Genomic DNA, 18113 nt, shown 5'->3' with positions numbered 1-18113 from the left:
CCAAGATGGGCAACAGTTCAACAAGCATTATCTTACGAAGAGGATAAAGGCACTATATAAGCGAAGCATCATATTTATGATTGTTGGAACAGTCCCAACAGTCCAACAATCATATTTATAAACAGTCATAAATATAACTATTGGAACAGTCCAAATAGCTGTTGGACTGTTCCAACGGTCATATAGACCCCCTACACTATACAATAAAGACAAAATTAAAATAAAGAACAAAAATACAATACTGTCCCTAGTGGACAATCACTTTTTACATGAATATAACAAGACCAAATGCCCCTAGAGAGCATTACCTATTAGGTAATATACTATATATATATATCAGTGAATACTGGATGCTAAAGTATGGTTTTGATAAGCATGCGAAGCCTTTGTCCCTTCTTCCTCTTTTTGTCAATATTTTTTAGCCTCCTGTCTGTTGTTAACCATTCTTAGTTCTTATGATGTATTATCAACAGGAAACATCGTTGTGACACTTTAGTTATCAGTTTTTTGCATCCATCAGTTAGACTTATGAATTAACAAGAAATCTATTTGGTACCTTCAGCATTCTTCAAAACAAGCTCTCATATTTAACTGTAAGAATTAGAGGGCTCATGATTGTTGTATGATTGGCTTCTTCCAATTAATTTTGTCTTGATTTTATTGTTTGGTTGTAATGTTCATTTCATTTTCTTAATGCTGTATACAACTGGATTTTGATGTTTTGACATTTTTGCAGGTCAGGGACAAGGGTTTGACATAGATTTAGTCGAGCTGGTTTCTGATGCTGTGAGTATTCCAGTCATTGCAAGTAGCGGAGCGGGTGCAGTTCAACACTTCTCTGAAGTTTTTGAGAAAACAAATGCTTCAGCTGCCCTTGCAGCTGGCATTTTCCATAGAAAGGAGGTAACTGATAAGAAGTTTTATTTATGAGTTTATTAATCATGGACTACAGAATGAACTTCATTTCTGGCATAACATTAAGCAACTGTGCTGACAAAACGGCAGCTGCCTGGATTTTTTACCAGAAATTGCTTCAACACCCATGATATTTTCCTCTATTTCTGTTGTATGCCAAACCTCTAGTTAGCTCCATATCTCATCTGTGATCATTAGTCCATATGCTTTAAATGGGTAGGTTCCTTAACAACAGAAGACTGACTTTTGAATTGATCGCCAACGGGCATTTAACTTGATGGTGTATGGTATTCTCAAGTATGGCATGATTACAAGCTCAGTTCCATCCAATTTTATCTTGATTATTGTCCTGTTTCTAAAGCTTTTCCAGTAAATGAGACTAGAAACCTAAGGTGCATGTTGGGCCTGTTGTCTAAACCAAAGAACATTTTTATTCATCTAGAGGTCATGGATATTGTAATGCAGTGTATTTTGATTGTTTTATCATTTAGCTGAATTTAGAGTTTTTTACCCTTTTACTGCTTTATTTTTGTATTACAGCTAGGCCTGGACAACAGGCCTCATTGAGGCAGCGTGGCCCAGTTCCTTGGATGAGCTGACTGGCCCATTGATGGCTGGGCCTGTACCATGAAAAAGCCAGGCTGGGCCTAATCCTGGTTCATGATGGGCCAAGTGCCCAAACCATGGCCTAGGCCTGGTGAAGACAGGCTGGGCTACGGGCCACGGGCCACCTACAGCTTGACTGTTTTTAAAGGACAAAGATGCTGGGCGGACTGTTTTAACCCGACCTGTGGGCTGCTGGGCCCGATTTCCTCCCTTAATTACAGCTTAGGGTAGTAGTTGTATTTCTTTGCTGGATGATCTGGGAATGACTCTGTGAGCTAGGATTCACATGTGCTGTATGTCTTGAAATGCCGCCCTTTCATTCCTGATCCCTTCCCTCTAGGGTTGCAAGTGTCAGCAAAACTTCTTCATAGTCACTAAAAAATTTGTTTACGCAACATGAATAAGGTGACCAAGTTCTATTATTCATGCGCTTGTAGCATAGTCACAAATATCTTCTGTATTCTGCAATGTTGCAATATAGTTCTGATATTATTATTAAATGGTATTCAATGCATTCTGTAACACTATTTTGAAAATGTGGTCCTCTCTGTCATGGGATTGTTGTGAAATATCATATCTATCTTTCACATTCTCAAATAGTCAAATGTGTCCAACTTAAACTGAAACCTTTTCTGTTACTTTTGCTATTTATTGTTGGGTTCATTTATTCCAATAAAATCAACTCTCTCTCTCTCTCTCTCTCTCTCTCTCTCTCTCTCTCTCTCCCAATTAACAGCGGCTTTTAGATGATTATTTCTAGGTTCTATTGCCTCCACAAGAAAGTGCTGGTTATGCTTGGTGATTAGTTGCAATTTGCCCAAGTTGATGGGATAGAAGAGCTACAAATTCCATTAGATGGCTCAAATGGTTCACATAGACTAAATTTGGAAATCATCTGGCCTTAGTGATTGCACTCTTGGACTATGTCACAGAGACATGGGCATATATATATATACATCCCTATATATATAAGTATATATATACATATATGTATATATATACATATATGTATATATATACATATATGTATATATATACTGTTTTCTCTTTTAGTGAAATACCCGATAGGGGTATTCTTGTAAAACTGCCAATGTACTTTTTGTTTTTTACTTTTTTTCTTTTTTCTTTTTTCTTTTTCCTTTTTACTTTTTCCTCTTTTTATTTTTGTCTTTTTGTAAGACCATAAGGGGCCCCACACTTGTAGTCGTTGGGGCCCCAACGGTCAGATTTCTGACAGTTGGGGCTCCCAACGTCTACAAGGGAGCCCCCTTGTGGTCCCTTCTTAGTGCCTCCCTCCTCTATAAATAGAGGAGGTTTTCTCCTCTTGTAAGCATGGGTTTTTAACCCTTCTCTTCCTTTCTTCAATAATATCCAACTTATGACTTTAAGTCATTTTCTATCTTTGAGAGTTTTGTGTGTATTTGGTGTTTGTGTTTTTGGCTCTAGTGGTCACTCTTAAAGAGTGCCTTTTGCTCTATTGGTGCTTCCGCCTCTTTTCATTACATGGTATCAGAGCACGGTTGGTGATTGGGCTTTTCTTTGGAACGTGTGCCTTTCAAATTTTTGAAGAAATGAAGGATTTTTCGTGTTGATGGAACGTGACGCTAAAGTAGAGCTTTCTTTTAAGCTAAATGGGTCCAACTATCTCATGTGGGCCTCTGCCATGGAAAATCATCTAAGAGATAAGAAACTTTGGGGTTTTGTTATGGGAACTACTCCCGAACCCTCTCTTGTTCTCACCAAAATCGAAAATGAGGTTGAAAAAACTTTAGATGGCGATGAGCGCATCAAAGCTATTAATGACCATCAATCCAAAATTGAGGATTGGGAAAGTAACCATGCCAAAATTTTGGCATGGTTTATGAACAATGTTGACCTTAAAAATTGTGCTAATATTGCCAAATTTAGAAGGGCCAATGAGACTTGGTTTTTCCTTAAGGGTATGTATACCCAAAAGGATCTTGCTCGACAATTTTTTTGTCAAGAAAAAATCCGTTCCACCAAACAAATGGATATGAGTGTCCGGGACTATTTTAGCTCTCTAACCCCTCTTTGGTATGAACTTGCTCTTCTTGAGCCTAAGTGGGTGGCTCCGGAAGATATTGAATTAAGAAGGGAACAAATTGAAAAGGAGCATTTTTTTCAATTTCTTCATGGTCTTCGCCCGGAATTTGAACAAGTTAGGGCATCTCTTCTCCATAGAAGCAAAGCTCTACCTATTGAAGATGCCCTTGCCGAAATATGCCAAGAGGAAACTCGACTTGGCTTAAGTGTTAAGAGTGATGAAGTTTTGGCCGTTACTAGGCCCGGATCAAATATGAAAGCATATAGATCCCCTCACTTTAACAAAAATAGCAATGGGCCTAGAAAGGGAATAATATGCCATTATTGTAATGAACCGGGGCACATTAGACCGGTTTGTTCCAAACTTAAGGGAAAAGTAGCCGCGGTTGGAGAAAAATCTCCAAAGAAGGAAGAAGAAAGTGCCAAAGAGGGAGATATCAAAGAAACTCTTAATCATATCTCCGAAGTTCTCCAACATCTTCTCAAGACTTCTTCTTCAACTTCCGGAGCCTCCATCGCCTATTCTTCATCACCTCCAGGTATGTGGATACTAGACTCTGGTGCTTCTTTTTATATGACATCTCATAAAAACTCTCTTTCAAATGTTTTTTCCGAACCCATATCCTCTTGTGTTTCAATGGCCGATGGAACATCATTAAAAATTGAAAGTATTGGAACACTTGATTTTAAAAACTTTTTCGTTCCTAAAGTAAGAATCGTTCCTAAAATTAATTTAAACCTTTTTTCCGTTTCTCAAATCACCGATCATGGATGCCAAGTCTCTTTCTCACCTAAAGATTGCACCGTGCAGGATCTCCAGTCAGGGAAGCTGATTGGGCAAGGCCATAGAAGGGGTGACCTCTACTTTATGGACTTTTTGACTCTTCCATCTAAGTCATCTTGCAATCTTGTAAAAGACAAAAGTATTGGAATTTGGCATGAGAGACTTGGCCATCCAAATTTTGTAAAAATGTCTCTTTTTCCGTTTTTGAACAATACTTGTAAAGGCAATCACATGACTTGTAAAGATTGCATTTTTGGGAAATCTAAAGCTACTCCATTTCCTCAAAGAAGTTACTTTACCACTCGGCCATTTCAACTTGTTCATTCCGATGTGTGGGGACCTTCCCCTATTTTGTTTAAAGGAGGATTTTTGTATTATGTGGTCTTTATTGATGACTTCACTCGATTTACGTGGATTTACTTCCTAAGTCGCAAATCCGAAGTTTTCTCCTTCTTTAAAGAATTTCATGCAATGGTTAAAAATCAATTTTTGGGAAATCTATCTATTCTTAGTTCCGATTCGGGAGGCGAATATATGTCCAATGATTTTCAAAGCTATTTAAAAGAAAATGGAATTTGTCACCAACGCTCTTGTCCCAACACTCCGCAACAAAATGGTCTTGCGGAAAGAAAGCATAGACACATAATAGAAACTACAAGAACGTTATTAATTTCAAAAAATATTTCAAAATCCTTTTGGGCCGAAGCGGTTCTAACCTCAACATATCTTATCAATAGAACTCCTTCATCCTCTTTGAAAGATCTTTCTCCATTTGAAAAACTTTACAATATGTCTCCCGATTATAAAAGATTAAGAATTTTTGGATGTAAATGTTTTGTTCTAACTCACAAAAATGATAAACTTTCTCCTAGGGCTATTGAATGTATCTTTTTGGGATATGGCGAAAAACAAAAAGGTTATCGGTGTTTTGACATACTTAAGAACAAACTTTATATCTCAAAAGATGTCATATTCCTTGAAGAGGAAAATGGTTTTTCGCACCAACCAAATGAAAATATTGATTATTCCTTTCTATTTGACTTGTTGCCTCAAGAAAACATCATAGATGATCATATTGATCCTAGTGAATCCCTTAGCGAAGATCATTTTGAACATCCAAGTGATGATCAAAACTTAGAAGAAAATATTTCAAGACAAATACAAGTCTACTCTAGAAGGAATGAAAGAAATCCTCCTTGTGCCCTTGAAAATTTTTCCCAAAGTGAGTCAATCGAAGAGATCTCTCAAAGAAGATCAAATCGGATTCCCAAAATACCAAATAGATTTGTCTCTTATGATTCTTTTTCTCCTAACTTTCGAGCATGCCTACTTGCTCTTCATTCCTTTCATGAACCATCTCATTATAATGATGCTAAGCAATATGCTCATTGGAATGAAGCTATGGAACTAGAACTTAATGTTCTTAAAAAGGCACAAACTTGGGAAATCATTGATCCTCCCAATGGCAAGAAACCCATTGGATGTAGGTGGGTTTTTAAAGTAAAAACTAAGAGTGATGGTTCATTGGAAAGATATAAGGCTAGGTTGGTAGCCAAGGGATATGCCCAAGAGTATGGGGTAAATTATGATGAAACTTTTGCCCCAGTTGCTCGAATGACTAGTGTTCGAGCTCTTATTGCTATTGCCTCAGTTAAAAAATGGCCAATCTTTCAACTTGATGTCAAAAATGCCTTTTTGAATGGTAATTTAAATGAAGAAGTTTATATGGAACCGCCTCCAGGTATGAATTTAAATGGAAAAATTTTGAAATTAAAAAAGGCTTTATATGGACTTAAGCAAGCTCCTAAAGCTTGGTATGATAGGTTTAGTAATGTATTAATCAATTTAGGATTTTTTTCTTGCTATACTGACACTGCTTTTTTTGTTAAAAGAACAGGTGACTCCATAATTATGCTTCTACTGTATGTTGATATGATCATCACTGAGAATGACAAAAGGGAGTAAATGATGCAAAGTCTATGTTAAAAGAAACTTTTGATATGTCTGACCTTGGTTATTTGAGATATTTTTTAGGGATTGAAGTGGCTTATTCCCCGCGAGGATATATTTTATCTCAAATGAAATTAGTTGCAGAAATTTGTACCAAATCAGGAAAATTTGATAAAAAGAAAGTGGAGACTCCCGAAGTTATTAATGCAAAACTGAGACTTGGAGATGGTGTCCTTCTTGAGGATCCAACCACCTACCATCAATTAATCGGATCTCTCACCTATCTATCCATCACACGTCCAGACATAGCTCATGTGGTTCATGCAACAAGCCAGTTTTAGCATGCACCTACTTCGGTTCATATGGCAGCCGTAATGAGAATTGTGCGATATATCAAAAATACTATATCCAAGGGACTCTTCTTATCCTCTTCCTCGTCTCTTGACTTAACTGTTTTTACTGATGCTGACTGGGGAGGAAATCCCAATGATCGTATCTCAATAACGGGTCTTTGTGTTTTTTTAGGCGAATCCCTCATTTCGTGGAGATGCAAGAAGCAGCAGAAGGTTTCACTGTCATCCATTGAAGCTGAATATCGGGCCATGGCAATGACAACTATGGAAATCGTATGGCTCAAAAGTCTCCTTAGTGACATGGGCGTCCCCATTTCTACTCCCACCAAGCTCTTCTGTGATAACAAAAGTGCGATATACATTGTCAGCAATCACACCTTTCATGAGCGGACCAAGCACATCGAAATGGATTGCCATTATGTTCGAGACGAATACCTCAGAGGGACTATCTTATTACCATATGTTACTTCAGAATATCAACTAGCTGACTTCTTCACCAAGGCGCTCCCAACTCCACGATTTATGTTTCTCCTTAGCAAACTTTCGGTCTTCTCCTCGTAAAGTTTGAGGGGGCATGTTAAAATATGTATATATATATATATATATATATATATATATATATATATATATACATATACTTATATATATACATCCGTATATATATAAGTATATATATACATATATGTATATATATACTGTTTTCTCTTTTAGTGAAATACCCGATAGGGGTATTCTTGTAAAACTGCCAATGTACTTTTTGTTTTTTACTTTTTTTCTTTTTCCTTTTTACTTTTTCCTCTTTTTATTTTTGTCTTTTTGTAAGACCACAAGGGGCCCCACACTTGTAGTCATTGGGGCCCCAACGGTCAGATTTCTAACCGTTGGTTGGGGCTCCCAACGTCTACAAGGGAGCCCCCTTGTGGTCCCTTCTTAGTGCCTCCCTCCTCTATAAATAGAGAAGGTTTTCTCCTCTTGTAAGCATGGGTTTTTAACCCTTCTCTTCCTTTCTTCGATAATATCCAACTTATGACTTTAAGTCATTTTCTATCTTTGAGAGTTTTGTGTGTATTTGGTGTTTGTGTTCTTGGCTCTAGTGGTCACTCTTAAAGAGTGCCTTTTGCTCTATTGGTGCTTCCGCCTCTTTTCATTACAGTGGACACGCTTAGCACAAATGAGAGTTTTGTAAGAATAGGACATGTAGACATTATGATGGTAGTATGATTATGTACATCAAAAATTTCTTATTCTAAAGCAACAAAGCATTAGTACTGTCAAGTGCAAATTCCTGAACAGCAATTCTAAATGCTTATGTAATATAAAAATTAAATAAATTAATTATGTTAACAAATTGAAATGTGCACTGCATAACCAATGATAAATTTTTAAAGAATGATATGCAAATAAATATAAAGTAGGCAATTTAAATCATGAAAGGAAATAGATAAGTTAGGGACATAATGTTGATCATGTTCAACACACATTTGGTTTCATCTATGAAGTGTTTTGGTGTCATGTGTGGTGTCATATCGTATCGACATGGGGCATGCATGTTGTGCCTGTTTGGCATAGTTCTTAGAACTTCCAAGGTAAAATCTATTGTTTTAAACATTGTCGCTATCTGTTGTGACGCCATATAGAGTTTTCTTTTGCCTTTGCTTTGTATTGCTTTTGGAACTGATCAGTTTATTTGTCAAATGGGTGGATGGATTTATTAATCTTTTTCTGGGTTATGTATGCAATTTCATATTTCAAGATTATTGATGTATTTCTTTATGATGATTGTACAGGTCCCTATTGTTTCTGTCAAACAGCATTTGATGGAGAAAGAGATCGAGGTCAGGATGTAATTCTTTAAAGAGGTTTGTGTTCCCTCCAAGTGTTGTAATTTTGGTCTCAGATAAAATTTTGTTTTTCTTCTTCTTAATTTAAAGTTGAATGATACAATATTTTGTACTCCCAATCTTAGTTCAGCATGAATGATGGTTCAACTGAGACTAAATCAGACTTGTGTGGCTAAGTTTTGTAATGTGCAAAGTTGCTGACTGACTTCACTGAAATTAAACAGGGGATTAGTTTCAAGCCTGCTACTTAACGTTTGGTATACTTTGTGTTTCTTGTGGAATTAAAATCTTTTGTTCAATAACTTCGTTTCAGAATACATGGTTCTTTTTCCTTACACTAGGAAAAAAGAATTGCACATTTGCAAGGAAAATTAAATTGAGGATAACTTTGCCAATCCAACCGGCCTTAACCTTTGTTATTCCAACTTTTAATTTTACTGCCTTTCCACCAATAGAGAAGCAAATAGGCTTACGTTAAAGTGATATATTAGGCTAATGTAAGTGCAGCTGCTGCTGTGGAATATTTTCCACAGGATTTAGAAAGGAGGGGGCCGGGGTGTTCAACCCAGTTATCCTAGGTGGGACGTACGATGGGCAGCAACCTGGTAAGAATGACCACAAGGGCTCTTCTCATCTGGTAGGGGTGGCTTGCGAATGTCACCAAGTTGGTGATGTCACGAGTTCGAAGCCACAAGGTTGAAGCTGGGTGTACTCCTTGGTGGACAGGGTCACAAGGGGGGATGCTCAGGGGTTTTACCTGCCAGAGGTCTTTCAGTGTGTGGCTGGTGATGGAGGTTTTCCTTTGGCCTAGCCCGAAAAAAAAAATGTTAATAATACTCGGTGCATTTGAGGTTTGCATATATGGTTGGTCAAATCAGGTGCAAATAGCATCTGGCACGGACTTGGTGAAGAAAGCATTAGTTGAAATGCTTAGCCTGGCACTCTTCTCGTTTTATGAACTGGCAGTTCCTTGGATTAGTGGGTAATCGTGTTTTGTTTTCTTGGAAACTTTGGTTGGGATGGTATTTCTCACGCTGTGTAATTGTTCGAGGTGACTGATTTATCTGTTAAGATACTATTCATTAGTAGATTAAGAACCTCTTGGTGATTTACTGAAACCTTTTATTAGTTTGATTAATCTCTTCATGTTGGTTTGTACGAGGTCCTGGGCTATCATGACCAAGGGGTCTCGGGTTTGAATCCCATGGATCCCTCAGCTTGCCTATGAAAAAAGATAAATCTCTTCATGTCCAAATGAAGTTTTCACCTATCTTAAATTGTTGGCAAATTTAGCAAATCAATCTTTGAATTGATAAAACCACATCATAATTATGTACTTATGCAAAAGTTTGTGTTGGTGGGGCGCTTTTGGAGTGATCAGTTGATAGATCATTCATGAAAGCATAGGCAAATCTAACTTATGAAAATGGTGTCATATTTTCAAATTTTTGTTTTTTGGGGAAACTTTTAGGGAAACATTGGTAAATCACACAAGTGTGCAAAGTAATTTCGTGTGTTTTTTCATGATTTTTAAATTCAAAAACTAGGAAATTTTGATTAAGAACTTTACTGAATATGATAAAAATCATGAAAAATATCCTCAAATATAGGTGACACCAGCTGGATCTGGGTGTGGCCCAGGGTTCACTGATAAGACCAAAATAAGATGATTAATATTTATAAATATTTTTATTTTTAACCTTTAAATTTAAGAAAAAATTAAGCGAAATTCAAGTTAAATTCAGGCAAAATTCGGACGCAAAAATCAGGTAAGTATATACTTAGATGTGTGTCGTAATTATGAGAACATTGATATTTTGTTTTTCTAAAATCGGGTTACGATTGGCTTGAAATTTTTATTCTTAAAAAATATTTGTCTTCCATTTTTACCTTTTTTTGGATTGGATCAGACTGGATTTGATTCATTTGATCCAAGTTAATATGGATTTGGATCCAATTTATGCTCCATATTAAATAAGATCTGGTCTAAGTTGGATCTATATTGATTTTGGATATATATTTGGATCTTAGATTCAGATCTAGATCTGAAATTCAAGTGTAACCAATTTAAAACTTTAAAATCAATTTAAAAGTTAAATTAAGAAAGAATTTCTCTATGAGAAGACTTCCAGAGTGGGACGACACTTCTGAAATATTTTTAAATTTTAATATTTAATAATTAAATATTAAATAAATAATGAAATATATTAATTAATTAAAATTTGAAAATTTATTTATTGGATAAGATGGAGTTCTATGTGAAGTAGAACTCTACCTAGATAGGTCCTCTAGATGGGGGTGTACTTCTAATTAAAATAATAAAAAAAAGACAAGATAATAAAATGATAATAAGGAGCGGTTAGAGAGATAGAGTTATACCTTAGGTATAACTCTACTTTCTATAGGAGAGAAGACTCTAGAGGGGCGTCACCCTCTAGAGGTATCTTTTAGGGATTAAACAAAAAAAATAAAAATTCTAGAAAGATTATAAAAGGGGTTGGATTTTCCCCCTTTCTAAGATCAACATTCTAGAGAGAGAGGGAACCCAACTCTTGAGAGAAATGGAGAGAGAAAGAGGGAAAAAAAGAAGAAAAAGGAGAGAAAAGGAGGTAGATCTGTCATTTTTGCCCAACATTCGATGATTTTTCAGACTTTTTTTTTTCAAAGTCTGTCTATGTGAATTGAATGACTTAATAAGTTTTTCATGCATGCAAATTAAATCATAAATCTTTACTGTTCTGCATTAGTTCATACCTTCGTACTTATTATGTTTTGTATGGAAATTGTTATTGCATGGTACTTGTTTTAATGCTTGAATGGTAAGTTGATTATGGAAATTGTTCTTGTTATATTCCTCTGAAATTATGCATGAATTTGGTATATACTCTCTCCTTTCTGTTTGAATTTTTAGAAGAATTCGTAGAAAGGACATTGGTTCTTACCCTGTATTTCAAAAATACTTTTTAAGACCGAGAACTAAGTGATGGAGTGACTTGCTACATGAAACTTGTGGGTTTCCGTGACATATTCTGAGTTCTTGACAGAGTGGCTCTCTGTGACAGACTATCTTATTATTTCTGTTTATATGACCTTCATTTATTATATTGATTAATAAAGTTGGTTATTCCTTTGTTGATTCAATATGCTATCTCTTGTGGTTTGATATTTATTAAATCTGTGAGACCCCAGATCCTTGGGTTTTGTTTCCGCAATTGTTTAAAAAAAAACGTTCCCTTTTCACGAGGATAATTTGTGGTTGTTACAGAGTTGGTATCAGAGTCAGTCCACAAATTTTTTTATTGAACCATTTTTGGTATACCAAATTGTATTTGTATAAGACAAGGTTAGTATTTGAGCCCTGTTAGATCTGTCAGAACCATTATCAGAAAGTCACGGCTCGTACTGTAGAAGCAGTCTACATCACTCGTAAGAGCTATTTTGTACATTTATCTTTACTGTTATGAAATTGCTAAATTTATATGTTGTTGACCGTAAGGATAATTTGACTTAATTCCATATGTGTGAATTAAAAATTTGATGTGTTTGTATGATTGTGATTTTATGGGGATCAATTCTAAGGAGATAGGTTTGATCAAGGTACGAATTTTTTAATAACTCTTCATGTTATAGATATATACCCATGCTCGAGCTTCATCTTCCGACGCTCTAGCTGACTGGCAGGAACAGAGAAACTTTTTTACGAATGCCCTCAACACCCTAGCAACGACGATGACCACTCACATCCAGGCGCAGGCGACGTAGCGGACGACATGTGTTCATCCTGTCGAGGTTACTCTAAACCCTGACGCAATCATTTTCAAGAAGTTTATGAGGTTAGGTTCGCCAACCTTCTTCGGAAAGGCCGACCCAGAGGCATCTCAGATCATGGTTAAGGAGATAGAGCGAGCATGTGTCCTGCCTGTGCTCGAGGACATGCATACTGATTTTGGCACATACCGACTGGAGGACAATGTCAAGAAGTGCTGGGACACCCTACGATGGGTGAAGTACGCGGGCGAGGAGGACATTTCCTGAGAGATGTTCAAGGAGGAATTTTTGGATGCATACTTCTTGCTTATGTCCGGGAGTGTATATAATAACATATCCTCAAGTTGATTCAAGGGAACATGAGTTTCGTGGACTACAACACCAAATTTTGGAGTTTGGAGTGTTATTGCCCAAACCTGATCGTTGATGATAATGCGAGAGTGGCAAAGTACGTGTGCAGTCTAAAGGACGGTCTTCGGGTTCATGTGATGACGAGCCATCCTACAACGTTCAGTGATACGATAGAGTCTGCATCCATCCTGAACGAGGAGTGAGAGCGGTTCAAAGGTGGATTGCAGAAGAAAGGAGGCAATGAAAGTGACACTAGTGGTGGCGCGACGAAAAACACACCTTAAGGCGACAAGCCGCAAGGGGTAAGGCAAAGAGGTAGAGGACCCAACAGGGGGCCAAGCAGAGGCTGCAGTAGGGGAAGACTCAATCCATATGTCGAAGGTGCAATAAGAGCCATCATCAAGGCTCTTGTCCGCTCTTCAAGGGAGTCTGCTACCAGTGTCAGCAGCTCAGATACATCGCAGCCTACTGTCCGAACAAGCTGGTGGCTCAGGGCGGACAATAGTAGCAGCAACAACCATAACAACAAAAGTAGAGATCTCAGTCGCAGGTGCAACGGAGGATGAACGGGAGAGTGTACGCTGCCATAGCTACCGAGCGGGGCGATCAGGCTGACCTGATCGAAGGTATATTCGTAGTGGCTGACCATTTTGCTCGTGTGATGTTCGATTCAACTGCTACCCATTCGTTTATTTCATCTTTTTTTGTGGGTTTGCTCGACCTCATTCCGTCTAGCCTAGAGAAGACTCTCGATGTGATGTCTTCGATGAGTTTGTCTACTCGTGGAAAGTACTTTCCTACAGTCCGAGTGATCATTGAGGGGCATGAGTTGTTTGCCGACCTGATCATACTAAACATGACTTTGTGCAACATTATTCTGGGTATGAATTGGTTGTCCACACACAATGCTACCCTTTAGTGTCGGAGGAAGAAGGTTTTGTTGGCACACCCTGACTTGTCTGCGCTGGTATTCCAGATAACTAGGCCTGTAAGTGAGGTAAAGATCGTCTCGACTTTGAAGATCTCTATTACCACAAGTAGGGTTATATGATGTTCTTAGCCGGTGTGTTCGCGGCGGACAATCAGGCGACACCTTTGGAGCAGTTGGATGTGGTTTATGAGTTTTTGAATGGTTTCTATGAGGACTTGTCGGGTTTGCCGCCTCACAGAGAGATCGAGTTCTCAATCGAGCTAGTGTCTGGCACGACACCAGTTTCACGTGCACCGTATCACATGGTACCTGTAGAGCTGGTTGAACTGAAGAAGTAACTGCAAAAATTTCTTGACAAGGGTTTCATCAGGTCGAGTGTATCACCTTAGGGTGCACCGGTTCTTTTTGTCAAGAAGAAAGATGGGTTCATGCGACTTTGCATAGACTACTGTATGCTGAACCAGATAACCGTGAAGAACAAGTACTCTTTGCCTAGGATTAATGATTTATTCGACCAATTGCGTAAGGCAAAGGTGTTCTCCAAGATCAATCTTCGTTCCAGGTACCATCAATTGCAAATCAGGGCAGAGGATGTTTCGAAGACTGCGTTCAGGTCCAAATACAGATACTACGAGTTCTTGGTGATGTCTTTTAGACTCATCACTGCTCCTGCAACATTTATGGATCTAATGAATCAGGTCTTCAATTTGTAGCTAGATTTGTTTGTCATTATATTTATCTATGACATTCTAATTTATTCTAAGAGCGTGGAGGAGCACTGAGAGCATCTAGATCATGTTGCAGACATTGGGAGAACATAAGTTGTATGTTAAGTTCTCGAAGTGTGAGTTTTGGCTTAACAGAGTGATGTTCCTCGACTATGTGATATCAAAGAAGGGCTTAGAGGTCGATCCAACCAAGGTGGAGACAGCGTTGTCTTGGGAGAAATCAAAGACGGTTTCAGAGGTCATGAGTTTCTTAGGATTGGCAGGCTACTACCGTTAATTTATACAGGACTTCTCGCATATAGCTGCTTCTATGACTCGGCTGTTGTAGAAAGGGGTGAAGTTTGTTTGGTTACTTCGGTGCGATGAGAGCTTCCAGGAGCTGAAGTGGAAGTTGACCTCAGCCCTGGTGTTATCTTTGCCTTCTGGGACGGACGAGTTTGTAGTGTACAACAATGCTTCGGGGACTGAATTAGGTTGTGTCTTGATACAACACAGGAAGGTCATTGTGTACGCTTCTCGGTAGCTGAAGGTGCACGAGAAGAACTATCCCACACATGACTTGGAGTTGGCGGTTGTTGTCTTCGCACTAAAGATCTGGCGTCACTACTTGTATGGGGAAGAATTCGAGGTCCTTTATGATCACAAGCGTCTTAAGTACATTTTCACGCAGCGTGATTTGAATTTGTGGCAACACAAATGGTTAGAGTTCCTCAAGGACTATGAGTTCTCAATCGCCTATCATCATGGTAAGGCGAATGTAGTGGCAGACACGTTGAGTAAGAAGACATTAGTCTCGATAGCCAGCTTGATCAGACGCAGTTGGGACTTGATTGAGGAGTTTGTCAGGTGTCAGTTGTTTGCAGATGATTCTGGATGCATCCTTTATGCGGGGATGCAGACGCGTCCTAAGATCCTAAACCATATCGAGGAGCTTCAGTTGGTCAATTCAGATTTCGAGAGGTTGTGCATGAGTGCCCATAAGCCTGATGCGCAGTTTCACCATGAGGAGGACATAACCATCATGTTTGGAGACAGATGGTGTATTCTTTAGGCATTGCAGGAGGAGCTGATGAGTGAGGCCCAAAGGTCTAGGTATTCTGTTCACCTTGGTTCTACCAAGATGTTCAAGGATCTCGAACGAACTTATTGGTGGAACAGGATGAAGCAGGATATTGCGGAGTTTGTGTCTCAGTGTCTCACCTGACAGTAGGTGAAGATCGAGCATCAGAAACCTGATAGATTTCTTCAATTGTTGGACATTTTAGAGTGAAAGTGGGAGGACATCTCGATGGATTTCATCGTGGGTTTGTCAAGGATACGTCATCAGCATGATGCCATCTGGGTGATAGTGGATCGATTGACAAAGAGTGCCCATTTTCTGCCTATTAAGGTCAGTCAGAGTTTAGAGAGCTTAGTAGATCTGTATATGGATGAGATTATCTGACTTCATGGGGTGGCACGCTCGATCTTGTTAGACCGAGACCCTTGCTTCATGTCTTATTTTTTGTGCTAATTATAAAGGTTCTTGGTACCACGTTGAAGTTCAACATGACATTTCACCCACAGACTGACAGACATATATAGCACACAATAAAGACACTTAATGATATGCTTAGAGTGTGCGTGCTGGATTGGGTAAGGGGGTGAGATAGACATATGAAGCTTGCAGACTTTGTCTTGTGGCAGCCGTTTGCATACGATTCTAGATGCATCCTTTGTGTTGGGATGCATGCGTGACTTGAGATTATAGACCATATTAAGGAGCTTCAGTCAATCGATTCAGACTTCGAGGGGTTGTGTGTGAGTGCTCAGAAGCCTGATGCGCAGTTTCGCCACAAGGATGTGATCATGTTTGGAGACAGATGGTGGGTTCTGAAGGCAATGTGGGAGGAGCTAATGAGTGAGGCTCACAGGTCAAGATATTCTGTTCACCCTGGTTCTACCAAGATGTTAAAGGATCTCCAGCGGACTTATTGGTGAAACGAGATGAAGCAGGATATCACAGAATTCGTGTCTCGGTGTCTCACCTGTCATCAGGTAAAGATCGAGCATCAGAGGCCTGGTGGACTTCTTCATTCACTAGACATTTTAGAGTGAAAGTGGGATGACATCTCGATGGACTTCATCGTGGGGTTGCCGAATACCAATTTTCAGCACAACGTCATCTGGGTGATAGTAGACAGGTTGACGAAAAGTGTCAATTTTCTGTCGACCAGGATCAGTCACAACTTAAAGAGTCTAGCAGATCTTTATGTGGATGAGATTGTCCGACTTCACGGGGTGACACGTTTGATCGTGTTAGACCGAGACCCTTCACGATTTGATTTTGACAGCGGTTGCAGAAGGCCCTTGCTACCACGTTGAAGTTTAGCATGACTTTTCACCCAACGACTGACGAGTAGACATCGCATGATATAAACACTTGAGGATATGCTTAGAGTGTGTGCGTTGGATTGGGCGGGGGAGTGAGATATGCATGTGAAGCTTGCAGAGTTCTTGTACAACAATAATTACCATGCAAGTATTAGTATGGCCCCTTAGGAAGTTCTGTATGAAAAACTATGCAAATCTCTGGTACGTTGGGATGAGGTTGGAGTGAGAGCAATGGAGTCTCCATAGGTCATTCAGCACTACTCAGACTAGGTGTGGTTGATTCGACAGAGGTTGGTCGCAGTGCAGAGCAGGCAGAAGAGCTACGCCGATCAGCGGCGTAGGGAGCTCAGTTTTGTTGTGGGCAATCACGAGTTTGTTCGGATCTCGCCTACTAAGAGTGTACTCTGATTCGAGAAGGGAAAGTTGAGTCCTCGGTATGTTAAACTTTTTGAGATCCTTAAGCGTGTTGGCGAGTCAGCGTACCATGTGGTGCTTCCTCCTCAGTTTACAACGTATTTTATGTCTTGATGTTGAGGAAGTATGTGTCTGACCCCTCATACGTGATCCACTATGAGGTGGTTGAGGTACAACCCGACTTGATGACAGAGGAGAGGTCGATCGAGATTGTGGATCGTTAAGAAAGGACACTACGTAGTAGGACAATCACGTTCGTAAAGGTGTATTGGCAGCATCACGGATTGGACGAGTGTACCTAGGAGCCTGAGGTCGATATGTGTGACCACTACCCACATTTATTACGTACGTTTTAATTTTGCGGACAAAACTCTTTTGAGGGGGTAGGGATGTAATATCATGTTATAAAGTTTTGACTAAGTACTTTACTGAACATGATAAAAATCATGAAAAATATTTTCAAATATAGGTGATGCGAGCTGGGTCTGGGCGTGGCCCAGGGCCCACTGACAAGACCAAAACGAGACGATTAATATTTGTAAAACTTTTTATTTTTAACCTTTAAATTCAAGCAAAAATTGAGCAAAATTCAGGTTAAATTTAGGCAAAATTAAAAGGTGAAAATCGGGTAAGTATATCGTTAGATGCATCTAGTAATTTTGAGAACATTGGTATTTCATTTTTCTAAAATCGGGTTACAATTAGACCGAAAATCACATTTTTCAAAAATCGGATCGAATCAGACTGGATTTGATTCATTTGATCCAAGTTTATATGGATCTAGACCCAGTCCAAGACCTGTATTAACTTGGATCTGGTCCATGTTTGATCCATATGGATTTTGGATATGAATTTAGATCTTGATCCGAAATCTAAGTGTAACCAATTAAAAACTTTAAAATCAATTTAAAGGTTAAATTAATAGAAAATTTCACTATGAGAGGATTTCCAAAGGGAGGTAACACCCTCTGAAATATTCTTAAAATTAATTATTTAATAATTAAATGTTAAATAAATAATAAAATATAGTAATTA

The 18113-nt window shown here is 38.7% G+C and overlaps 1 protein-coding gene across 2 annotated transcripts in view; it reads left to right on the top strand.

Annotated features, from left to right (window-relative positions):
- Positions 1-8729, top strand: part of AT-HF (HIS HF) — a 48602-nt gene extending 39873 nt beyond the window's left edge. For both annotated transcript variants that reach the window (XM_089980957.1, XM_089980956.1), the window contains exons 18-19: positions 737-903; positions 8460-8729. In XM_089980957.1, coding sequence (XP_089837083.1) covers positions 737-903; positions 8460-8519 — 227 coding nt within the window. In that variant the 3' untranslated portion in view covers positions 8520-8729. The remainder of the gene's footprint in view (positions 1-736; positions 904-8459) is intronic.
- Positions 8730-18113: the final 9384 nt, after the last annotated feature.

Source organism: Nuphar pumila, chromosome 11 (genome assembly GCF_984573655.1).
Source record: "Nuphar pumila chromosome 11, dmNupPumi1.hap1.1, whole genome shotgun sequence".
Taxonomy (NCBI): Eukaryota; Viridiplantae; Streptophyta; class Magnoliopsida; order Nymphaeales; family Nymphaeaceae; genus Nuphar; species Nuphar pumila.
The sequence above is the reverse complement of the archived record's forward strand: the minus strand, read 5'-3'. Positions and strand labels throughout refer to the sequence as shown.